Raw genomic sequence first — 26,218 nt, forward strand, 5'->3', positions numbered from 1 at the left:
CACCTTCCCTTCACCCCTGAGGCATGGTGGGATACTGGAGGTGCTCAGGGTCTTAAAGGCACGGTGCCAAAGTTTTTATGGTTCTCCTGTGTTAACCTGCATGCAGCCTATTGGCTAAGAATGCTTCATTGTTTTTCAATGTGGTTTTTTCTATTTTTCTCTGATATTTACTGCTGTTTACTTCCCTAAGTCCAGCTTTTGGGGCTTAGGTAGATATTTATGATCTATTGTGATTTTATAATATAAAAAAAAAAAAAAAAAAAAACTTGCATAGAAATAAAGCATTTTAGCCTATTTATGATTATAGCCTGCATTGCTGTTTTACACATGATAATATGTATGTATTTTATATATATATGCTCCGGGGTCCCCGCACAAGGGCGGGAATATTCAATGTTTATGACTTTGATGAGGATCCCCTGGAAGAGAAGTAGGTTTGCACAGACTCAAAGGCATTGCAACCCTGGAAATATTGCTTACTGCTTCCTCTATCCCCAGTATGCAGGTCTGTGGCAAGGTCAGAAAACAAGGAATTCACTAGTATTCAAGCCCTAGTATAGTATTAGCCCTGACATAATCAGAGAGCTCTTATATAATAATAACCTACATGGCACCAAAGGAACAAGTAGATTTTATTTTACAGGACAAGTAGATTTATTAAGCAACCTGTCCCATGGACAAGTACATATTTTATTAAATTCCATACCTCTGCAATGCTTGTTGTCTTTATTGTTGAAACATGAGTACATAATGCACAGTGGTTATAGCCTGCACAACCTGGTCAGTATATAAGGGTAATGGGCACTTGTTATGCAAATATTTTATAAACATTAAAAAAAAAAATAAGCATGCCAGCCCTGCACTGATCTTTAATAACAAATAGCAAAAGCTGTGGTTTAGTATTTTATTGAGCTGGAGCAGGAGAAAGCTAAGATACCAGCATTGTATAGTAAGTCTCCTTTCATCACCTTTGTTCCCTGAAGATGAGTGTTATATATGTACAACCAGAGCAGTCCTTAAACCCAAGAGCACATAGGCAATGCACAAACTGAAGAATAGACTGGGCATAAAGCGGCTAACTAGACTGCATTAAGACAGGCAAGCCAGTGCTATCTTAGGACTGCTGAACCCAACACTCCTATTTCATCAATGCACCCAGTGGGGTGAATGGACCTCTCAGGTGGCACCACACCACTTCCTAAATCACAGAAAACGGGGGCCTACTCCCTGGCTTAGCCAGGCACCCCAAAACACTGTACCCAATACTGTGCTCAGCCAAACATCACCTGGCAACTTCAGCCATCACAGGTTATCATTAGCTTTTTCAGATTTACATCAAGGAGACCAATAAAACAATCAAGAATATAGCTTTTCCAGATCTACCTCAAGGTGCCCAGCACAGATCCAAGGGTCAGTGCTACAACAAGATCCCAAATAGCTTGAAAACTCAAACTACCAGTAAGTCAAGCCTTGAAAAAGTCCTAGGCCTGGGTGCTGAATAAGGGTCGGAAACATGTGTCGGCTGCAAAACCAACAAGATAAAAAGCACTGAAATTGGATTAAGACAGTTACGTTACAGCCCTGAAACTTGATTAAGCACAATCTGAACAAGGAATAATTATGTTCTCTTCATTAAAAACTTTAAATTACCTTATGTACAATTGGAATACATAATTAAACCCGGCACCTCTGTACCGGTTGTGACTCCTTTGGAGGTTGCAATCTAGTAACATATGCTTTGAAACCACTGAGAGTGAGGGAGTTACCTAGGTTCGGTAGGAATGCACACACCAAGCACATACCTTCACTTGCGTAAAAGATTAAGAATATTATGTGGATAAGCAGGATTTTGGGGCCCTAACACTTGTGTCCACACAAATGGTCATAAGATGGTTGCAAAGCTGTGAGGCTGCGGTCTCCATACCCGTGTACCCAAATATCAAACAGGAAGTATTCTACCACGTACCACTACTGGACTGTAAATGTCCTGAAAATTCTTATAATAAACATAAAGGGTTTAGTCTCTAAGTGAACCATCACAACCAGAGGAAAACTAAATAAAAAAAAGTGAACAAAATACATTCATAAGAGGAAAAAGGTTACACATTTACCAGACCTACAGCATATAAGGAAACAAATGTCAAATGCATATACTGAAAATAAAATTGCTTTTTTTAAGTATACCGATCACAATGAACAAAAAAACATTGTGCCATGTAACCTCATGATAGGAAATTTGGCTACAACACCAACACTTACCACCAACTGAAGCCTGTGATTTCTTGTTGTCTGTAATATAAACAAATACACATGAGAGAGTGACGTCATTATTCATGGTGCAAATACAAAGTAGAGCAACAAAAAGTGCATTTTATTTTAGTTAAGTGTAATAAAGGACAATCACACCAAATCCAACTCTTTAATTCCTGGAATTTATGTAAGTAATAGTTTCAAGAAAGCCCTAGATTTCATCAAGTCTGGGGACTTAGTTTAACACACCATGCCTGAATGCTCTGTGGAACACATTTATGAAGTGGGGAGACTTTAGGGGGATTGCAGAAGTATTTGAAAGTCTCAATGCACATGATTTGCTACTCAATAATGAGGGTATCTCACGAGTCTCCCTTTGCCTTGAAAGGTTTTACCAATTTCCCCATCTCAATAGCGAACGTTTTACCACACCCCAATGGCCAGGTTTAATAATGAAGTATGTTCTGTAATGAAAATGTCACTTACCCAGTGTACATCTGTTCGTGGCATCAGTCGCTGAAGATTCACATGTTGTGCATAGCCCGCCATCTGGTGTTGGGTCGGAGTGTTACAAGTTGTTTTTCTTCGAAGAAGTCTTTCGAGTCACGGGACCGAGGGACTCCTCCTCTTTGTCTCCATTGCGCATGGGCGTCGACTCCATCTTCGATTGTTTTCCCCGCAGAGGGTGAGGTAGGAGTTGTTTGTTAGTAATAGTGCCCATGCAATGGAGTGAATAAGTATGTACCTATCTAAGATTTAATATATTTACAAATGTACAAAGTTGAAGCTAACTTCCAAACGGCTACAGGCTCCCGGGGAGGTGGGTGGGCACATGTGAATCTTCAGCGACTGATGCCACGAACAGATGTACACTGGGTAAGTGACATTTTCAGTTCAATGGCATCTGTCGCTGTAGATACACATGTTGTGCATAGACTAGTAAGCAGTTATCTCCCCCAAAGCGGTGGCTCAGCCTGTAGGAGTGGAAGTAGTCTGAAATAAGGTTCTTAGTACGGCTTGACCTAATGTGGCTTGTTGTGCTGATAGCACGTCTACACAGTAGTGCTTGGTAAATGTGTGAGGCGTAGACCATGTGGCTGCCTTACATATTTCGTGCATTGGAATATTCCCTAGGAAGGCCATGGTAGCGCCTTTCTTTCTGGTTGAGTGTGCCCTTGGTGTAATGGGCAGTTGTCTTTTTGCTTTAAGGTAGCAGATTTGGATGCACATAACTATCCATCTGGCTATACCCTGTTTCGATATTGGGTTTCCTGCGTGAGGTTTTTGAAATGCAATAAACAGTTGTTTAGTTTTTCTGATGTTTTTAGTTCTGTCGATGTAGTACATTAGTGCTCTTTTGACGTCTAATGTATGTAGTGCCCTTTCAGGTATGGAATCTGGCTGTGGGAAGAACACTGGTAGCTCTACCGTTTGATTTAGGTGGAACGGTGAAATAACCTTTGGCAAAAATTTAGGATTGGTCCTTAGGACTACTTTATTTTTGTGTAGTTGGATAAAAGGTTCTTGTATTGTAAACGCCTGAATTTCACTGACTCTTCTTAGAGATGTGATGGCGATGAGAAATGCAACTTTCCATGTTCGGAATTGTATTTCGCAACAGTGCATAGGTTCAAAGGGTGGACCCATGAGTCTTGTTAAGACGATGTTGAGGTTCCATGAAGGAACGGGTGGTGTCCTTGGTGGTATAATTCTTTTGAGGCCTTCCATAAACGCTTTAATGACTGGTATCCTAAATAGTGAAGTTGAATGGGTAATCTGCAGGTATGCAGATATTGCTGCTAGGTGTATTTTAATGGAAGAGAAGGCCAGGTTCGATTTTTGTAAGTGTAGTAAGTAACCCACTACATCTTTTGGAGATGCGTGTAATGGTTGAATTTGATTATGATGGCAGTAGCAAACAAACCTTTTCCATTTGCTTGCATAGCAGTGTCTAGTGGATGGTCTTCTGGCTTGCTTTATGACTTCCATACATTCTTGTGTGAGGTTTAAGTGTCCGAATTCTAGGATTTCAGGAGCCAGATTGCTAGATTCAGCGATGCTGGGTTTGGATGCCTGATCTGTTGTTTGTGTGGTGTTAACAGATCTGGCCTGTTGGGCAACTTGAAGTGGGGTACTACTGATAGGTCTAGCAGTGTTGTGTACCATGGTTGCCTTGCCCACGTTGGTGCTATCAGTATGAGTTTGAGTTTGTTTTGACTCAATTTGTTTACTAGATATGGAAGGAGAGGGAGAGGGGGAAAAGCGTACGCAAATATCCCTGACCAGTTCATCCATAGGGCATTGCCTTGAGACTGCCTGTGTGGGTATCTGGATGCGAAGTTTTGGCATTTTGCGTTCTCCTTTGTTGCAAATAAGTCTATTTGAGGTGTTCCCCAACGTTTGAAGTAAGTGTTTAGAATTTGGGGGTGAATTTCCCACTCGTGGACCTGTTGGTGATCTCGAGAGAGATTGTCTGCAAGTTGATTCTGGATCCCTGGAATAAACTGTGCTATTAGGCGAATGTGGTTGTGAATTGCCCATTGCCATATTTTTTGTGCCAGAAGGCACAGCTGTGTCGAGTGTGTCCCCCCCTGTTTGTTTAGATAATACATTGTTGTCATGTTGTCTGTTTTGACAAGAATGTATTTGTGAGTTATGATTGGTTGAAAAGCTTTTAATGCTTGGAAAACTGCCAGTAGTTCGAGGTGATTTATATGCAGCTTTCTTTGATGTACGTCCCATTGTCCTTGTATGCGGTGTTGATTGAGGTGTGCTCCCCACCCTGTCATGGAAGCATCTGTTGTTATCACGTATTGTGGCACTGGGTCTTGGAAAGGCCGCCCTTTGTTTAAATTTATATTGTTCCACCATAGAAGCGAGAGGTATGTTAGGCGGTCTATCAACACCAGATCTAGAAGCTGACCCTGTGCTTGTGACCATTGTGATGCTAGGCACTGTTGTAAGGGCCGCATGTGCAACCTTGCGTGTGGGACAATGGCTATGCATGAGGACATCATGCCTAGGAGTTGTAATATCATCTTCGCCTGTATTCTTTGTGTTGGATACATGCGTTGTATAATCTTTTGGAAATGTTGAACCCTTTGTGGACTTGGAGTGGCTATTCCCTTTGTTGTATCTATTGTCGCTCATAGGTATTGTTGTACCTTGCACGGCAGAATGTGTGATTTCGCATAGTTGATGGTGAAACCGAGTTTGTAGAGGGTTTGTATGACCTGATCTGTGTGGTGTGAGCACCTTGTCAGTGAGTCGGTCTTGATTAGCCAGTCGTCTAGATACGGGAATACGTGTATTTGCTGCCTTCTGATGTGTGCAGCCACTACTGCTAGGCACTTTGTGAAGACTCTTGGTGCAGTTGTTAAACCGAAGGGCAATACTTTGAATTGGTAATGTATTGCTTTGAATACGAACCTTAGGTATTTCCTGTGCGACGGATGTATTGGTATGTGGAAATACGCGTCTGAGATCTAAGGTTGTCATGTAATCTTGTTGCTTTAGCAATGGTAACACTTCCTGTAGCGTGACCATGTGAAAGTGTTCTGATTTTATGTATGTGTTTAGTGTTCTGAGGTCTAGGATTGGTCTCAGTGTTTTGTCCTTCTTTGGTATTAGAAAGTACAGTGAGTAAACCCCTGTATTTGTTTGTGTATCTGGTACCAGTTCTATTGCGTTCTTTTGCAGTAATGCTTGAACTTTTATTTCTGGAAGGTCCGAATGTTGTTTTGATATATTTTGTGCCTTTGGTGGTATGTTTGGAGGGATTTGTAGAAATTCTATGCAATAACCATGTTGGATAATTGCTAAGACCCAAGTGTCTGTTATGTTCTCCCACTCTTGGTAATACTGACTTATTCTTCCCCCCACTGGTGTTGTGTGGAGGGGATGAGTGACGTGTGAGTCACTGTTTGTAGGTGTTTTGGGGCCTTGAAATTTTCCCCTGCTTCTAGGGAATTGTCCCCCTCTGTATTGGCCCCGAAAGCCTCCCCTTTGGTACTGTCCCTGGTAGGTGGACGGTGTTGACTGTGAGGTACTGGGTTGTGTGGATTGACCCCGAAACCCCCCTCTAAAGGTTGTCTTGCGGAAGGTGTTGAAAGTGCCTCTGCTCTGCGGGGAGTAGAGCGCGCCCATGGCTATTGCAGTGTCAGTGTCCTTTTTTAGCTTCTCAATTGCCGTGTCCACTTCAGGTCCGAACAATTGTTGCTCATTGAATGGCATATTGAGCACCGCCTGCTGTATCTCTGGTTTAAAACCAGATGTTCGTAGCCACGCGTGCCTTCGGATGGTTACTGCTGTGTTAACCGTTCTTGTTGCTGTGTCCGCTGCGTCCATAGAGGAGCGTATCTGGTTATTGGAGATGTTTTGGCCCTCCTCAACCACTTGTTTCGCCCTCTTTTGTAGTTCTGTGGGTAGATGCTCAATGAGGTGTTGCATCTCATACCAGTGGGCTCTGTCATATCGCGCTAGGAGCGCTTGAGAGTTTGCGATGCGCCACTGGTTTGCAGCCTGTACTGCGACCCTTTTACCGGCTGCATCGAACTTTCGGCTCTCCTTATCTGGGGGTGGTGCATCGCCCGATGTGTGGGAGTTTGCTCTCTTGCGAGCCGCCCCTACCACAACCGAATCTGGTGGTAGTTGTGAGGTGATGAAAGCTGGGTCTGTGGGAGGTGCTTTATATATTTTTTCCACCCTCGGTGTTATTGCCCTACTTTTGACAGGCTCTTTGAATATGTCCTTTGCGTGCCTTAGCATTCCTGGGAGCATAGGCAGGCTTTGGTAGGTGCTATGTGTGGAAGAGAGGGTGTTGAAGAGGAAGTCATCTTCGAGAGGCTCCGAGTGTAGAGACACGTTGTGGAACTCTGCTGCTCTAGCCACCACTTGTGAATATGCTGTGCTGTCCTCTGGTGGGGAGGGCTTTGTAGGATACGCCTCAGGACTGTTGTCCGACACTGGGGCGTCGTATAAGTCCGAAGCATCTTGGTCCTGGTCACCTTGGCTTAAGGTGGTGTGAGCCGGTGAATGTGAAGGAGTCTGTGCTGGTGAAATGGGAGCCACAGGTGGAGGAGAGGGTGGCGGAGTTACCTTCTTCACCAGTTTTGTTTGTGGTGTTTGTTCTTGTTGGAACTCCAGTCTCCTCTTCCTCCTAATAGGGGGAAGGGTGCTTATTTTCCCTGTTCCACTCTGTATAAAAATCCTTTTTTGAGTGTGGTCCACCTCGGTGGATTGTAATTCCTCTTCGAATCTATGCTTTCGCATCTGAGAGGACAGTGATTGTTCCTCTGAATAGGAACCGGTAGTTGGCTCGGTTGCGGGTCGTTTTGGCACCGAAACCATGTCCACGCTCTTTTTCGGCTCCGAGGCGACTTTCCTCTTTTTCGGAGTCGGCCCCTCTCGGCGTCAATCCTCCTCGGTGCCGCTGTCTCTGCGTCGAGCAGCTTCGGCTCCGCTATCTCGGCGTCGATCTTTGCCGGCAGCACTATCTCGGTCCCGAGATGGCTGGGTGCCTGTGTCTCGACCCAAGTCGGACGATCTCAGCACTATTTCAGCCTTCTTCGGTGCCGATGGTCGGTCACCGAGTTTATGGGTTGAGCCATGGCCTGACGGCAGTGGCGTCCCCTGGGCCTTGTTAGTTTTCTTATGTGCTATCTTCGACGTCTTACTCACTGTTTCATGGTCGTCGAATTCGTCCGAGTCCGATTCATGGATCGAGAAGGCTTATACTTCTTGTTCCTCGAAATCTCGGTGTCCTGTCGGCGTGGACGCCATTTGCAGTCTTCTGGCTCGGCGGTCACGGAGCGTTTTTCGGGACCGGAACGCACGACAGGCCTCACAAGTGTCTTCCCTGTGCTCGGGCGACAGGCACAGGTTACAGACCGAATGTTGGTCTGTATATGGGTATTTGTTGCGGCATTTAGGACAGAAACGTAACGGGGTCCGTTCCATCAGCGTCGATGTCGCACGCGGTCGGGCCGACCAGGCCCCGACGGGGGATCGAAAACTACCCCGAAGGGCAACCGAGATGTTATTGTATCGATGCGATGTCGATGCTATCTAACCCGATCCCGAACGCAACAATACCGACGTAATTTTCCGATTTTGAGCTAACTTTCCGTTCCGAAACCCGGAGCGAAAGGAACACGTCCGAACCCGATGGCGGAAAGAAAACAATCGAAGATGGAGTCGACGCCCATGCGCAATGGAGACAAAGAGGAGGAGTCCCTCGGTCCCGTGACTCGAAAGACTTCTTCGAAGAAAAACAACTTGTAACACTCCGACCCAACACCAGATGGCGGGCTATGCACAACATGTGTATCTACAGCGACAGATGCCATCGAACATTAATTTATTTTTCTAACAAAAAAATCACCTAAACTGGGAAAACATACAGTAAAACTCTGGCGGTGAAATCCCTGAATTTCTGGAAACCCTCACCTGACCTCTGCAACCATCTCCTGGTTTATTTCACTATCCAGATCGGCCGATAATCCACTACCCAAAGAGTCCATGGTTGTAATCTAAATACTACATTCACTAAACCCAGCAAGGAGTCCGAACTTTAGAGCCTGTAGTGGATCGTATTTTGTTTTAAACTGAATCAGGTGTTTAGCTTAGCCTTTCAGGCCTGTGCCTTCGTCACCTAGTGACTTATAACCTACTTAGCCTGCTCTGTTTTAGCACATTTATTTAAGTATTTCTTCCAACATGGCTGCTATGTTTATAGTTAGGAAGAAGTTTTGATTTCACGTAATCAGTGCCACTCTGTGATGGGTCACTATAAGCGTCAAAGACAAATGAGAGGCGTAGGGAATTCACATCATGTACTTTCCCACTTACGCCTGACAGTAACATAATGTACCTTTTCAGGGAATTGTTTATTTAACTGCCGCCCCAAGCATGCCTTATCTATTGTGTGGGAACATACCTGCATCAGGGGGTCCTACAAGATCTGTATAAAGACATCTCATGGAGACCGGGTTATCAGAGAGATTCCTACCAGATGCCATTAACACTATCTATGCTACACGTCACCTTCATGCAGACCCAGCCTTCGTGTCCCCACGGTGTCTGATCTAGAGACCTCATTCCAAGGTAACAAGGGTTTGGGGGTTCTTCTCATGGACATGGTACTTGCAGATCAGGTTTAACACAACTTTCTCTTTAGGTTAGTGATTAGGTTCTCCATGCTAGGGTATTGGAGCTTATTTCACATATCATGCTATTGCAAGATGGTGGGGGTCTTTATATCCATGACTCTTGTTTTCACAATTTTGCTTCTTGCATTGTTTATCTTAATCATTGCAGCCCATGAATTTTACTGTAGGTTGCAGTCTTGTTAATAACAAATATTGAAGACATTATTGCATGTCCTTTTTTTGCCTGTGTGTGACCAGAGACTTGTTGCTCATGTGAGAAAAGGGTAATCTCAGTTTAACCACGACTCCTCTGAGATGTCGCACTCGAGTCCATGCGTAAAATCGGTCACATATCACCTTTTACTATTTGGGTTTTTGGTGAGGTAGTGAGCCAGGAGGGTTGGGCCGACAGCTGTGACTTGTAGGATTGGCCCAGTTGCTTACAAACAAAAGTGCTGTCATCCCTAAACCAACAGTCTTGCCTAGAGCAAGAGTCCAACTACAGCAAGCTATTCTAGCAAGCTGCCTAAATGTTTTAACAATGAACATATTGTACTTTTAGTGCACATCTGTTGTCATTCAAAAGTGTGCAGCTCTACTCTTTCTCCTGCAATAAAATCTACGTGTTTCAGAATTTCTATCCTCCTACCCCTGGACAAGATTGTTTAACCACAAAAAGCCTAAAGAGTGACACGAAGACTTTGTGGCTCCAGCTTAAAATGCAAACATTTGAGATTGCCAATGTGACAATAGAGAAAGCAGACAGGCTCTGGCGTGCCTCTCAAGTGAAAGTAGAATCCTTCTTTCCCTAATAATGCATCAGACTTAATTCAGAAAGAAAAGACTCATTCGCCTACCAGGAGAGCCTACTCATCAGTGCCCCATCCAAATTCAGTCACCTTCCTTTACACAGAAATAATGCTAAACAACTAGAGAGCTCATATGACAATATTACTGGATTCACTGATCGGATTAACTTCCAAAGCTGTTAGTTTTTCAATTATTAATGAATGCTTTATCAAGCCTGAAGAGTGCTCACATTCCCTGCTCACAGTAGCCTACTGACTACAAAGATGGTGTAAGGAAATGCCTCCTTGGCATGGTTACCCCCTGACTTTTTGCCTTTGCTGATGCTATGTTTTGATTTGAAAGTGTGCTGAGGCCTGCTAACCAGGCCCCAGCACCAGTGTTCTTTCCCTAACCTGTACTTTTGTTTTACACAATTGGCACACCCTGGCATCCAGGTAAGTCCCTTGTAACTGGTACCCCTGGTACCAAGGGCCCTGATGCGAGGTAAGGTCCCTAAGGGCTGCAGCATAGCTTATGCCACCCTGGGGACCCCTCACTCAGCACAGACACACTGCTTGCCAGCTTGTGAGAACAAAACAAGTAAGTCGACATGGCACTCCCCTCAGGGTGCCATGCCAACCTCACACTGCCTATGCAGTATAGATAAGTCACGCCTCTAGCAGGCCTTACAGCCCTAAGGCAGGGTGCACTATACCATAGGTGAGGGCCCCAGTGCATGAGCACTGTGCCCCTACAGTGTCTAAGCAAAACCTTAGACATTGTAAGTGCAGGGTGGCCATAAGAGTATATAGTCTGGGAGTCTGTCAAACACAAACTCCACAGCACCATAATGGCTACACTGAAAACTGGGAATGAAAATGTCACTTACCCAGTGTACATCTGTTCGTGGCATCAGTCGCAGTAGATTCGCATGTTCTGCAATAGCTCGCCATCTGGTGTTGGGCCGGAGTGTTACAAGTTGTTTTTCTTCGAAGAAGTCTTTCGAGTCACGGGACCGAGTGACTCCTCCTTTTGTCTCCATTGCGCATGGGCGTCGACTCCATCTTCGATTGTTTTTCCCCGCAGAGGGTGAGGTAGGAGTTGAATTGTAGTAATAGTGCCCATGCAATGGAGTGACTAAGTATGCACCTATTTAAGGTTGAGATGATACATATATAAATAATTGAAGGTAACTTCCAAACTGCTACAGGCTCCCGGGGAGGCGGGTGGGCACATGCGAATCTACTGCGACTGATGCCACGAACAGATGTACACTGGGTAAGTGACATTTTCAGTTCGATGGCATCTGTCGCTGTAGATACGCATGTTCTGCATAGACTAGTAAGCAGTTATTTCCCCAAAAGCGGTGGATCAGCCTGTAGGAGTGGAAGTAGTGTGAAATAATGTTCTTAATACGGCTTGACCTACTGTGGCTTGTTGTGCGGATAACACGTCTACACAGTAGTGCTTGGTGAATGTGTGAGGCGTAGACCATGTGGCTGCCTTACATATTTCTTGCATTGGGATGTTTCCTAGAAAGGCCATGGTAGCACCTTTCTTTCTGGTTGAGTGTGCCCTTGGTGTAATGGGCAGCTGTCGTTTAGCTTTAAGGTAGCAGATTTGGATGCATTTAACTATCCATCTGGCTATACCTTGTTTTGATATTGGGTTTCCTGCATGAGGTTTTTGAAATGCAATAAATAGTTGTTTAGTCTTTCTGATGTTTTTTGTTCTGTCAATGTAATACATCAATGCTCTTTTGACATCTAATGTATGTAGTGCCCTTTCAGCTACGGTATCTGGCTGTGGAAAAAACACTGGAAGTTCCACTGTTTGATTTAGATGGAACGGTGAAATAACCTTTGGCAAAAATTTAGGATTGGTCCTTAGGACGACTTTATTTTTGTGTAGTTGTATAAAAGGTTCCTGTATTGTAAACGCCTGAATTTCGCTTACTCTTCTTAGGGAAGTAATGGCGATGAGAAATGCCACCTTCCAGGTTAGGAACTGTATGTCGCAGGAGTGCATGGGTTCAAAAGGTGGACCCATAAGTCTAGTTAGGACAACATTTAGGTTCCATGAAGGAACAGATGGTGTTCTTGGTGGTATAATTCTCCTAAGGCCCTCCATGAATGCTTTAATGACTGGTATCTTATATAGGGAAGTTGAATAGGTAGTCTGCAGGTATGCAGATCTTGCTGCAAGGTGTATTTTAATGGAAGAGAAAGCCAGGTTAGATTTTTGTAGGTGAAGCAAGTAACCCACTACATGTTCTGGAGTTGTGTGTAATGGTTGTATTTGATTAATATGGCAGTAGCAAACAAACCTCTTCCATTTACTTGCATAGCAGTGCCTGGTGGATGGCCTTCTAGCTTGTTTTATGACTTCCATACATTCTTGGGTAAGTTGTAAGTGCCCGAATTCTAGGATTTCAGGAGCCAGATTGCTAGATTCAGCGATGCTGGATCTGGGTGTCTGATCTTTTGGTTGTGCTGTGTCAACAGATCTGGCCTGTTGGGCAATTTGATGCAGGGTACCACTGATAGGTCTAGCAGCGTTGTGTACCAGGGTTGCCTTGCCCAAGTTGGTGCTATCAATATGAGTTTGAGTTTGCTTTGACTGAGTTTGTTTACCAGGTAAGGAAGGAGAGGGAGAGGAGGAAAAGCGTAAGCAAATATCCCTGACCAGTTCATCCATAGGGCATTGCCTTGGGATTGTTCGTGTGGGTATCTGGATGCGAAGTTTTGGCATTTTGCGTTCTCCCTTGTCGCAAACAAGTCTATCTGAGGTGTTCCCCAGAGTTTGAAATAAGTGTTCAGAATTTGGGGGTGAATCTCCCATTCGTGGACCTGTTGGTGATCTCGAGAGAGATTGTCTGCGAGTTGATTTTGGATCCCTGGTATAAATTGTGCTATTAGGCGAATTTGGTTGTGAATTGCCCAACGCCAAATCTTTTGTGCTAGCAGGCTTAACTGCGTGGAGTGCGTCCCCCCCTGCTTGTTTAGATAATACATTGTTGTCATGTTGTCTGTTTTGACGAGAATGTATTTGTGAACTATTATTGGTTGGAAAGCTTTTAGTGCTTGAAAAACTGCTAGAAGTTCTAGGTGATTGATATGCAGTTTTGTTTGATGTACGTTCCATTGTCCTTGTATGCTGTGTTGATCGAGGTGTGCTCCCCACCCTGTCATGGAAGCATCTGTTGTTATTACGTATTGTGGCACTGGGTCTTGGAAAGGCCGCCCCTTATTTAAATTTATGTTGTTCCACCACAGAAGCGAGAGGTAAGTTTGGCGGTCTATTAACACCAGATCTAGAAGGTGACCCTGTGCTTGAGACCACTGTGATGCTAGGCATTGTTGTAAGGGCCTCATGTGCAGTCTTGCGTTTGGGACAATGGCTATGCATGAAGACATCATGCCTAGGAGTTGTAATACCATCTTTGCTTGTATCTTTTGTGTTGGATACATGCGTTGTATGATGGTGTTGAAATTTAGAATTCTTTGTGGACTTGGAGTGGCTACTCCCTTTGATGTGTCTATTATGGCTCCTAGGTATTGTTGTACCTTGCGCGGCAGAATGTTGGATTTTGTAAAGTTGACGGTGAACCCGAGTTTGAAGAGGGTTTGTATGATCTGATTTGTGTGATTTGAGCACTCTATGAACGAATGGGCCTTGATTAGCCAGTCGTCCAAATATGGGAACACATGTATTTGCTGCCTTCTTATGTGTGCAGCGACTACCGCTAGGCATTTGGTAAAGACTCTTGGTGCGGTTGTTAATCCGAAAGGCAGTACCTTGAATTGGTAATGTATTCCTTTGAATACAAACCTTAGGTATTTCCTGTGCGATGGGTGTATTGGTATATGGAAATAAGCGTCCTTGAGGTCTAAAGTTGCCATGTAGTTGTGAAGTTTTAGCAATGGCAATACTTCTTGTAGTGTGACCATGTGGAAGTGGTCCGATTTGATGAAAGTGTTCACTACTCTGAGGTCTAGGATTGGTCTCAGCGTTTTGTCCTTCTTTGGTATCAGAAAGTACAGTGAGTAAACTCCTGTGTTTATTTGTGTGTTTGGCACGAATTCGATTGCATTCTTTTGCAATAGTGCCTGCACTTCTATCTCCAGGAGATTGGAGTGGTGTGTTGTTAAATTTTGTGCTTTTGGTGGTATGTTTGGAGGGAATTGTAGAAATTCTATGCAATAACCATGCTGGATAATTGCTAGAACCCAAGTGTCTGTAGTGATTTCCTCCCATGCTTTGTAATAATGACCTATTCTTCCCCCCACTGGTGTTGTGTGGAGGGGGTGAGTGACATGTGAGTCACTGTTTAGTAGTAGGGGTTTTGGAGCTTTGAAATCTTCCTCTATTTCTAGGGAATTGCCCTCCTCTATATTGTCCCCGAAAACCTCCTCTATACTGTCCCTGGTAACTGGACGGTGTTGCTTGTGAGGTGCTGGCTTGTGTGCTCTGACCCCGAAACCCCCCTCGAAAGGGCGTTTTACGGAATGTGCTGTAATTCCCTCTGCTCTGCGGGGAGTAGAGTGCGCCCATGGCTTTGGCAGTGTCCGTATCTTTTTTGAGTTTCTCAATTGCTGTGTCCACTTCTGGACCGAACAGTTCTTTTTCATTAAAAGGCATATTGAGAACTGCTTGTTGAATCTCTGGTTTAAATCCAGACGTTCGGAGCCATGCATGCCTTCTGATAGTTACAGATGTATTAATTGTCCGTGCAGCTGTATCTGCAGCGTCCATGGAGGAGCGGATCTGGTTGTTGGAAATGGCCTGTCCCTCCTCAACCACTTGTTTTGCCCTATTTTGTAAGTCCTTGGGCAGATGTTCAATGAGATGTTGCATCTCGTCCCAGTGGGCTCTGTCATAGCGCGCAAGTAGTGCCTGGGAGTTCGCGATGCGCCACTGGTTTGCAGCTTGTGCTGCGACTCTTTTACCAGCTGCATCGAACTTGCGGCTTTCTTTATCTGGGGGTGGTGCATCTCCAGATGTGTGAGAGTTGGCCCTTTTCCTAGCTGCTCCTACAACGACAGAGTCTGGTGGCAGCTGTGTAGTGATGAAAGCCGGGTCTGTAGGAGGCGCCTTATACTTTTTTTCCACCCTTGGTGTGATTGACCTGCTTTTGACCGGCTCCTTAAAGATGTCTTTTGCGTGCCGGAGCATACAAGGGAGCATAGGCAGGCTTTGGTACGAGCTGTGGGTGGAGGAGAGTGTGTTGAATAAAAAATCATCCTCGACCTGTTCTGAGTGGAGGCTTACGTTGTGAAATTGTGCTGCTCTAGCCACCACTTGAGAATACGCGGTGCTGTCCTCTGGTGGAGATGGCTTCGTAGGGTATGCCTCCGGACTATTATCTGACACTGGGGCGTCGTATAGGTCCCATGCGTCCTGATCTTGGTCACCCTGGCTCATGGTGGTGTGAGCTGGGGAGAGTGATGGAGTTTGTGCTGGTGAGACGTTAATCACGGGCGGAGGAGAGGGTGGTGGGGTAACTCTTTTCACCACTTTTGGTTGTGGTGTCTGTTCAGTCTGGAACTCCAACCTTCTCTTTCTCCTAATAGGGGGAAGGGTGCTTATTTTTCCTGTCCCCTGCTGTATGAAGATACGCTTTTGCGTATGGTCCACATCAGTTGCTTGTAGCTCTTCCTCAAACCTATGCTTTTGCATTTGGGAGGTTAGCGAGTGCTCTTCTGTATAAGAGCCTGAAGCTGGGTCGCTTGCAGTTTGTTTCGGCATCGAAACCCTGTCTGCGTGTTTTTTCGGCTCTGAGGTGACTTTTTTCTTTTTCGGGGCTGAAACCTCTCGGCGTCGATCTGCTTCGGTGCCGCTGTCTCGGCGTCGAGCCGTGTCCACACCGGCATCTCGGTGTCGAGGCTTGTCTCCAGCACTTTCTCGGTCCCGAGAAGGCTGCGTGGCGGTGTCTCGACCGGAGTCGGACGACCTCGGCACTGTTTGGGCCTTTTTCGGTGCCGACGGTCGGTCACCGAATTTATGGGTGGAGCCATGGCCGGATGGCAGTGGCGTCCCCTGGGCCTTGTAAATGTGTCTGTGTGGTTTTCGACGTCTTACTCACGGTTTGTGTATCGTCGAATCCTTCGGAGTCTGAGTCTTGGATCGAGAAGGTACCTTCCTCTTCCTGTTCCTCGAACTCCTGTTGGGCTGTTGGTGCGGACGCCATCTGAAGTCTTCTGGCTCGACGGTCTCGGAGTGTTTTTCGGGACCGGAACGCACGACAGGCCTCGCAGGTGTCTTCGCTGTGCTCAGGTGACAGGCACAGGTTGCAGACCAAGTGTTGGTCTGTGTAGGGGTATTTATTGTGGCATTTGGGGCAGAAACGGAACGGGGTCCGTTCCATCAGCGTTCTTCAGCACGCGGTCGGGCCGACCAGGCCCCGACTGGGGATCGAAAAAACTACCCTGAAGGGCACCGGAGCTCTTCGATCTTTGATGCGGTGTGGAATGTAAGTACGCCGATCCCGAACGCAACAATACCGACGAAAATCTTCCGAAATCAGCTAATTTTCCGTTCCGAAACTCGGAGCGACAGGAACACGTCCGAACCCGATGGCGGAAAAAAAACAATCGAAGATGGAGTCGACGCCCATGCGCAATGGAGACAAAAGGAGGAGTCACTCGGTCCCGTGACTCGAAAGACTTCTTCGAAGAAAAACAACTTGTAACACTCCGGCCCAACACCAGATGGCGAGCTATTGCAGAACATGCGTATCTACAGCGACAGATGCCATCGAACGTTTGGTATCAAACTTCTCAGCACAATAAATGCACCCTGATGCCAGTGTACATTTTATTGTAAAATACACCCCTAAAACTTAAACCAACTACCCGTGTAGGCTGACTGGTTCTAGCAGCCTGCCACACTCGAGACATGTTGCTAGCCACATGGGGAGAGTGCCTTTGTCACTCTGTGGCCTGTAACAAAGCCTGCACTGGGTGGAGATGCTATCACCTCCCCCAGGCAGGAGCTGTAACACCTGGCGGTGAGCCTCAAAGGCTTACCCCCTTTGTTCCAGCACCGCAGGGCACTCCAGCTAGTGGAGTTGCCCGCCCCCTCCGGCCACGGCCCCACTTTTGGCGGCAAGGCCGGAGGAGATAATGAGAATAACAAGGAGGAGTCACTGGCCAGTCAGGACAGCCCCTAAGGTGTCCTGAGCTGAAGTGACTAACTTTAAGAAATCCTCCATCTTGCAGATGGAGGATTCCCCCAATAGGGATAGAAATGTGACCCCCTCCCCTTGGGAGGATGCACAAAGAGGGTGTACCCACCCTCAGGGCTAGTAGCCATTGGCTACTAACCCCCCCAGACCTAAACACGCCCTTAAATTTAGTATTTAAGGGCTTCCCTGAACCTAAGAATTGAGATTCCTGCAACTTACCGAAGAAGACTGCTGAGCTGAAAACCCCTGCAGAAGAAGAAAGAAGGCACCAACTGCTTTGGCCCCAGTCCTACAAGCCTGTCTCCTGCCTTCTAAAGAAACCTGCTCCAGCGACGCTTTCTCAAGGACCAGCGACCTCTGAATCCTCAGAGGACTGCCCTGCTTCAAGAGGAACAAGAAACTCCCGAGGACAGCGGACCTGCTCCAAAAAGACTGCAACTTTGTTACAGAGGAGCAGATTTAAAGACCCCTGCAATCCCCGCAAGAAGCGTGAGACTTGCAACACTGCACCCGGCGACCCCGACTCAACTGGTGGAGAACTAACACCTCAGGGAGGACCCTCCGGCGACTCCGAGACTGTGAGTAACCAAAGTTGTCCCCCTTGAGCCCCCACAGTGACGCCTGCAGAGGGAATCCCCAGGCTCCCCCTGACCGTGACCGTGACTGTCTGACTCTAAAATCCCGACGGCTGGAAAAGACCCTGCACCCGCAGCCCCCAGCACCAGCACCTGAAGGATCGGAACTTCAGTGCAGGAGTGACCTCCAGGAGGCCCTCTCCCTTGCCCAGGTGGTGGCTACCCCGAGGAGCCCCCCCCCCTTGCCTGCATCGCCGAAGAGACCCCTTGGTCTCCCATTGATTTACATTGGAAACCAGGCGCGTGTTTGCACACTGCACCCGGCCGCCCCAGTGCCGCTGAGGGTGTACTGTTTGTGTGAGCTTGTGTCCCCCCCGGTGCCCTACAAAACCCCCCTGGTCTGCCCTCCGAAGACACGGGTACTTACCTGCTGGCAGACTGGAACCGGGGCACCCCCTTCTCTCCATTGAAGCCTATGCGTTTTGGGCACCACTTTGAACTCTGCACCTGACTGGCCCTGAGCTGCTGGTGTGGTGACTTTGGGGTTGCTCTGAACCCCCAACGGTGGGCTACCTTGGACCCCAATCTTAACCCCGTAGGTGGTTTACTTACCTGCAAAACCTAACAATACTTTACCTCCCCCAGGAACTGTGAAAATTGCACTGTGTCCACTTTTAAAACAGCTATTTGTGTTTTAATGTGAAAAGTATATATGCTACTGTAATTATTCAAAGTTCCTAAAGTACTTACCTGCAATACCTTTCAAATGAGATATTACATGTAGAATTTGAACCTGTGGTTCTTAAAATAAACTAAGAAAAGATATTTTTCTATAACAAAACCTATTGGCCTGGATTCGTCTCTGAGTGTGTGTTCCTCATTTATTGCCTGTGTGTATGTACAACAAATGCTTAACACTACTCCTTTGATAAGCCTACTGCTCGACCACACTACCACAAAATAAAGCATTAGTATTATCTCTTTTTGCCACTATCTTACCTCTAAAGGGAACCCTTGGACTCTGTGCATGCTATTCCTTACTTTGAAATAGCACATACAGAGCCAACTTCCTACATTGGTGGATCAGCGGTGGGGTACAAGACTTTGCATTTGCTGGACTACTCAGCCAATACCTGATCACACGACAAATTCCAAAAATTGTCATTAGAAATTGATTTTTGCAATTTGAACTATTTTTCTAAATTCTTAAAACTCCTGCTAGGGCCTTGTGTTAGTCCCTGTTTAGCATTTCCTTTTAGAGTTTAAAAGTTTTGTGATAGTTTAAATTAGAACCTAGAACTAGTTTTAGATTCTTAAAAAGTATTCCAACTTTTAGAAGCATAATGTCTAGTACAGAGATGAATGCGGTGGAACTCGACACCACCCCTTACCTCCATCTTAAGATGAGGGAGCTAAGGTCACTCTGTAAAATAAAGAAAATATCAATGGGCCCCAGACCTTCCAAACTACAGCTCCAGGAGCTTTTGGCAGAGTTTGAAAAGGCCAACCCCTCTGAGGATGGCAACACAGAGGATAAAGATAGTGACTTGGAGGAAAATTCCCCCCTACCAGTCCTAACTAAGGAGAACAGGGCCTCTCAAGCCCTGTCTCCAAACATAATAGTCAGAGATGCTGGTTCCCTCACAGGAGGGACCAACCTCTCTGAAATCACTGAGGATAACTCCAGTGAAGAGGACATCCAGCTAGCCAGGATGGCCAAAAGATTGGCTTTGGAAAGACAGATCCTAGCCATAGAAACGGAAAGACAAGAGATGGGCCTAGGACCCATCAATGGTGGCAGCAACATAACTAGGGTCAGAGATTCTCCTGACATGTTGAAAATCCCTAAAGGGATTGTAACTAAATATGAAGATGGTGATGACATCACCAAATGGTTCACAGCTTTTGAGAGGGCTTGTGTAACCAGAAAAGTGAACAAATCTCACTGGGGTGATCTCCTTTGGGAAATGTTCACTGGAAAGTGTAGGGATAGACTCCTCCCACTCTCTGGAAAAGATGCAGAATCTTATGACCTCATGAAGGGAACCCTGATTGAGGGCTTTGGATTCTCCACTGAGGAGTATAGGATTAGATTCAGGGGGGCTCAAAAATCCTCGAGCCAGACCTGGGTTGATTTTGTAGACTACTCAGTGAAAACACTGGATGGTTGGATTCAAGGCAGTGGTGTAAATAATTATGATGGGCTGTACAATTTATTTGTGAAAGAACATCTGTTAAGTAATTGTTTCAATGATAAACTGCATCAGCATCTGGTAGACCTAGGACCAATTTCTCCCCAAGAATTGGGAAAGAAGGCGGACCATTGGGTCAAGACTAGGGTGACCAAGACTTCCACAGGGGATGACCAAAAGAAAGGGGTCACAAAGCCACCCCAGGGGAAGAGTGTTGAGACATCCAAAAACAAAAATAGTAAAGTGTCTTCTACAGGCCCCCAAAAACCTGCACAGGAGGGTGGGCCCAGAGCCTCTTCACAAACCAATTTTGGGTACAAGGGTAAAAACTTTGATCCCAAGAAGGCCTGGTGTCGTAGCTGTAATCAGCCTGGACACCAAACTGGAGACAAGGCCTGTCCCAAGAACAGTACCACTTCTAACTCCACTCCAGCTAAAACTGGAATGGCCAGTCTCCAAGTGGGATCAACAGTGTGCCCAGAGCAAATCAGGTGTCACACTGAAGCTACATTAGTCTCTGAGGGTGGGGTGGATTTAGCCACACTGGCTGCCTGGCCTCCTAACATGCGAAAATACAGGCAGCAGCTCTTAATTAATGGGACAAGTGTAGAAGGCCTGAGGGATACAGGTGCCAGTGTCACCATGGTGACAGAGAAACTGGTTTCCCCTGGTCAATACCTGGCTGGACAAACGTATCCAGTCACCAACGCTGACAATCAGACTAAAGTACATCCCATGGCTCTGGTAACTTTAGAGTGGGGAGGGGTCAATGGCCTGAAACAGGTGGTGGTCTCCTCAAATATCCCAGTAGACTGTTTGCTTGGAAATGACCTGGAGTCCTCAGCATGGGCTGAGGTAGAACTGAAAACCCATGCAGCCATGCTGGGTATCCCTGAACTGGTGTGTGTCAAGACAACTGGTGTGTGTCAAGACAAGGGCACAGTGCAAGGCTCAGGGTGAAAAAGTAGAGCTGGAGCCTGGAAAAAGGGCCCAGCCTACCAAGAGAAAAGGGAAGTCAGCTGGGAAACCAGCTGCAACACAACAACAAGAAGAGAACCTCTCTTCTCAGGAAGAAGTTCTGCCCTCTGAGGGAACTGAGCCTATGGAGTTAGAACCTTGTCAGGTTGAGCTCTTAGGCCCAGGGGGACCCTCAAGGGAGCAGTTGTGTAAGGGGCAAGAAACCTGTCCCTCTCTTGAAGGCCTTAGGCAGCAAGCTGCTGAAGAGTCCAATGACAAGAAAACTGGAACACATAGGGTCTATTGGAAAGATGGGCTCCGGTACACTGAGGCAAGAGATCCCAAACCTGGTGCCACTAGGAGAGTGGTAGTGCCTCAGGAGTTCAGAGAGTTCATACTGACCTTAGCCCATGATATTCCCCTTGCTGGGCATTTGGGACAAACCAAGACATGGGAGAGACTAGTCAACCACTTCTACTGGCCCAATATGTCCCAGAAAGTTAAGGAGTTGTGTCTCCTGTACCACCTGTCAAGCCAGTGGTAAGACAGGTGGACATCCAAAGGCCCCCCTCGTTCCACTTCCAGTGGTGGGGGTCCCCTTTGAAAGAGTGGGTGTGGACATAGTGGGTCCACTTGAACCTCCCACAGCCTCAGGAAATATGTACATCCTAGTAGTAGTGGATCATGCTACTAGGTATCCTGAAGCTATTCCCCTTAGGTCGACTACTGCCCCTGCAGTAGCCAAGGCCCTCATTGGTATCTTTACCAGAGTGGGTTTCCCTAAGGAGGTGGTGTCTGACAGAGGTACCAACTTCATGTCAGCATACCTGAAACACATGTGGAATGAGTGTGGAGTGACTTATAAATTCACTACACCCTATCATCCACAAACTAATGGCCTTGTTGAGAGATTCAACAAGACATTAAAGGGCATGATCATGGGGCTCCCAGAAAAACTCAAAAGGAGATGGGATGTCCTCCTGCCATGTCTGCTTTTCGCTTACAGAGAGGTGCCTCAGAAGGGAGTAGGATTCTCACCCTTTGAACTTCTGTTTGGCCACCCTGTAAGGGGACCACTAGCTCTTGTGAAAGAAGGCTGGGAGAGACCTCTTCATGAGCCTAAACAAGACATAGTGGACTATGTACTTGGGCTTCGCTCAAGGATGGCAGAGTACATGGAAAAGGCAAGTAAAAACCTTGAGGCCAGCCAACAGCTCCAGAAGTTTTGGTATGACCAAAAGGCTGCACTGGTGGAATTTCAACCAGGGCAGAAAGTCTGGGTTCTGGAGCCTGTGGCTCCCAGGGCACTTCAGGACAAATGGAGTGGCACTTACCCAGTGCTAGAGAGGAAGAGTCAGGTCACCTACCTGGTGGACCAGGGCACAAGCAGGAGCCCCAAGAGGGTGATCCATGTGAACCGCCTTAAGCTCTTCCATGACAGGGCTGATGTGAATCTGTTAATGGTAACAGATGAGGATCAGGAGGCTGAGAGTGAGCCTCTCCCTGATCTTCTGTCATCAGACCCTAATGATGGCTCAGTAGATGGAGTGATCTATTCAGACACCCTCTCTGGCCAACAGCAAACTGACTGTAGGAAGGTCCTGCAACAGTTTGCTGAGCTCTTTTCCCTAACCCCTGGTCAGACACACCTGTGTACCCATGATGTGGACACAGGAGACAGCATGCCTGTCAAAAACAAAATATTCAGACAGTCTGACCAAGTTAAGGAAAGCATCAAGGTGGAAGTCCACAAGATGCTGGAATTGGGAGTAATTGAGCACTCTGACAGCCCCTGGGCTAGCCCAGTGGTCTTAGTCCCCAAACCTCACACCAAAGATGGAAAGAGAGAGATGAGGTTTTGTGTGGACTACAGAGGACTTAATTCTGTCACCAAGACAGATGCCCATCCCATTCCTAGAGCTGATGAACTGATAGACAAATTAGGTGCTGCCAAATTCCTGAGTACCTTTGACTTAACAGCAGGGTACTGGCAAATCAAAATGGCACCTGGAGCAAAAGAAAATACAGCATTCTCCACACCTGATGGGCATTATCAGTTCACTGTTATGCCCTTTGGTTTAAAGAATGCCCCTGCCACCTTCCAAAGGTTGGTGAATCAAGTCCTTGCTGGCTTGGAGTCCTTTAGTGCAGCTTATCTTGACGATATTGCTGTCTTTAGCTCCAACTGGCAGGATCACCTGGTCCACCTGAAGAAGGTTTTGAAAGCTCTGCAATCTGCAGGCCTCTCTATCAAGGCATCCAAATGCCAGATAGGGCAGGGAACTGTGGTTTACTTGGGACACCTTGTAGGTGGAGGCCAAGTTCAGCCACTCCAGCTGAAGATCCAGACTATTCTGGACTGGGCAGCTCCAAAAACCCAGACTCAAGTCAGGGCATTCCTTGGCTTGACTGGGTATTACAGGAGGTTTGTGAAGGGATATGGATCCATTGTGACAGCCCTCACAGAACTCCCCTCCAAGAAAATGCCCAAGAAGGTAAACTGGACTGTAGAATGCCAACAGGCCTTTGACACCCTGAAACAAGCAATGTGCACAGCACCAGTTCTGAAAGCTCCAGATTACTCCAAGCAGTTCATTGTGCAGACAGATGCCTCTGAACATGGGATAGGGGCAGTTTTGTCCCAAACAAATGATGATGGCCTTGACCAGCCTGTTGCTTTCATTGGCAGGAGGTTACTCCCCAGGGAGCAGCGTTGGAGTGCCATTGAGAGGGAGGCCTTTGCTGTGGTTTGGTCCCTGAAGAAGCTGAGACCATACCTCTTTGTTACTCACTTCCTAGTTCAAACTGACCACAGACCTCTCAGATGGCTGATGCAAATGAAAGGTGAAAATCCAAAACTGTTGAGGTGGTCCATCTCCCTACAGGGAATGGACTTTACAGTGGAACACAGACCTGGGACTGCCCATGCCAATGCAGATGGCCTTTCCAGGTTCTTCCACTTAGAAAATGAAGACTCTCTTGGGAAAGGTTAGTCTCATCCTCTTTCGTTTGGGGGGGGGGGGGGAGGGGGGGGGGTAGTGTAAGGAAATGCCTCCTTGGAATGGTTACCCCCTGACCTTTTGCCTTTGCTGATGCTATGTTTTGATTTGAAAGTGTGCGGAGGCCTGCTAACCAGTCCCCAGCACCAGTGTTCTTTCCCTAACCTGTACTTTTGTTTTACACAATTGGCACACCCTGGCATCCAGGTAAGTCCCTTGTAACTGGTACCCCTGGTACCAAGGGCCCGGATGCCAGGGAAGGTCTCCAAGGGCTGCAGCATAGCTAATGCCACCCTGGGGACCCCTCACTCAGCACAGACACACTGCTTGCCAGCTTGTGTGTGCTGGTGAGAACAAAACGAGTAAGTCGACATGGCACTCCCCTCAGGGTGCCATGCCAACCTCACACTGCCTATGCAGTATAGATAAGTCACGCCTCTAGCAGGCCTTACAGCCCTAAGGCAGGGTGCACTATACCATAGGTGAGGGCCCCAGTGCATGAGCACTGTGCCCCTACAGTGTTTAAGGAAAACCTTAGACATTGTAAGTGCAGGGTAGCCATAAGAGTATATGGTCTGGGAGTCTGTCAAACACAAACTCCACAGCACCATAATGGCTACACTGAAAACTGGGAAGTTTGGTATCAAACTTCTCAGCACAATAAATGCACCCTGATGCCAGTGTACATTTTATTGTAAAATACACCCCAGAGGGCACCTTAGAGGTGCCCCCTGAAACTTAAACCAACTACCCGTGTAGGCTGACTGGTTCTAGCAGCCTGCCACACTCGAGACATGTTGCTGGCCACATGGGGAGAGTGCCTTTGTCACTCTGTGGCCTGTAACAAAGCCTGCACTGGGTGGAGATGCTATCACCTCCCCCAGGCAGGAGCTGTAACACCTGGCGGTGAGCCTCAAAGGCTTACCCCCTTTGTTCCAGCACCGCAGGGCACTCCAGCTAGTGGAGTTGCCCGCCCCCTCCGGCCACGGCCCCACTTTTGGCGGCAAGGCCGGAGGAGATAATGAGAACAACAAGGAGGAGTCACTGGCCAGTCAGGACAGCCCCTAAGGTGTCCTGAGCTGAAGTGACTAACTTTTAGAAATCCTCCATCTTGCAGATGGAGGATTCCCCCAATAATGATAGGAATGTGACCCCCTCCCCTTGGGAGGAGGCACAAAGAGGGTGTACCCACCCTCAGGGCTAGTAGCCATTGGCTACTAACCCCCCAGACCTAAACATGCCCTTAAATTTAGTATTTAAGGGCTTCCCTGAACCTAAGAATTGAGATTCCTGCAACCTACCGAAGAAGACTGCTGAGCTGAAAACCCCTGCAGAAGAAGAAAGAAGACACCAACTGCTTTGGCCCCAGTCCTACCGGCCTGTCTCCTGCCTTCTAAAGAAACCTGCTCCAGCAACGCTTTCTCAAGGACCAGCGACCTCTGAATCCTCAGAAGACTGCCCTGCTTCAAGAGGAACAAGAAACTCCCGAGGACAGCGGACCTGCTCCAAAAAGACTGCAACTTTGTTACAGAGGAGCAGATTTAAAGACCCCTGCAATCCCCGCAAGAAGCGGGAGACTTGCAACACTGCACCCGGCGACCCCGACTCGACTGGTGGAGAACTAACACCTCAGGGAGGACCCTCCGGCGACTCGAGACTGTGAGTAACCAAAGTTCTCCCCCCTGAGCCCTCACAGTGACGCCTGCAGAGGGAATCCCCAGGGTCCCCCTGACTCTAAAATCCCGACGGCTGGAAAAGACCCTGCACCCGCAGCACCTGAAGGATCGGAACTTCAGTGCAGGAGTGACCCCCAGGAGGCCCTCTCCCTTGCCCAGGTGGTGGCTACCCAGAGGAGCCCCCCTTGCCTGCATCGCTGAAGAGACCCCTTGGTCTCCCATTGATTTACATTGGAAACCCGACGCGTGTTTGCACACTGCACCCGGCCGCCCCAGTGCCGCTGAGGGTGTACTTTTTGTGCGAGCTTGTGTCCCCCCCGGTGCCCTACAAAACCCCCCTGGTCTGCCCTCCGAAGACGCGGGTACTTACCTGCTGGCAGACTGGAACCGGGGCACCCCCTTCTCTCCATTGAAGCCTATGCGTTTTGGGCACCACTTTGAACTCT

The 26,218-nt window shown here is 47.2% G+C and overlaps 1 protein-coding gene across 4 annotated transcripts in view; it reads right to left on the reverse strand.

Annotated features, from left to right (window-relative positions):
- Positions 1-26,218, reverse strand: part of MED15 (mediator complex subunit 15) — a 411,818-nt gene that overhangs the window by 314,029 nt on the left and 71,571 nt on the right. For all 4 annotated transcript variants that reach the window (XM_069215144.1, XM_069215143.1, XM_069215146.1 and 1 more), the window contains one exon: positions 2,260-2,289. In XM_069215144.1, the coding sequence (XP_069071245.1) occupies positions 2,260-2,289 (30 nt within the window). The remainder of the gene's footprint in view (positions 1-2,259; positions 2,290-26,218) is intronic.

This window comes from Pleurodeles waltl, chromosome 11 (assembly GCF_031143425.1).
Source record: "Pleurodeles waltl isolate 20211129_DDA chromosome 11, aPleWal1.hap1.20221129, whole genome shotgun sequence".
Classification (NCBI taxonomy): Eukaryota; Metazoa; Chordata; class Amphibia; order Caudata; family Salamandridae; genus Pleurodeles; species Pleurodeles waltl.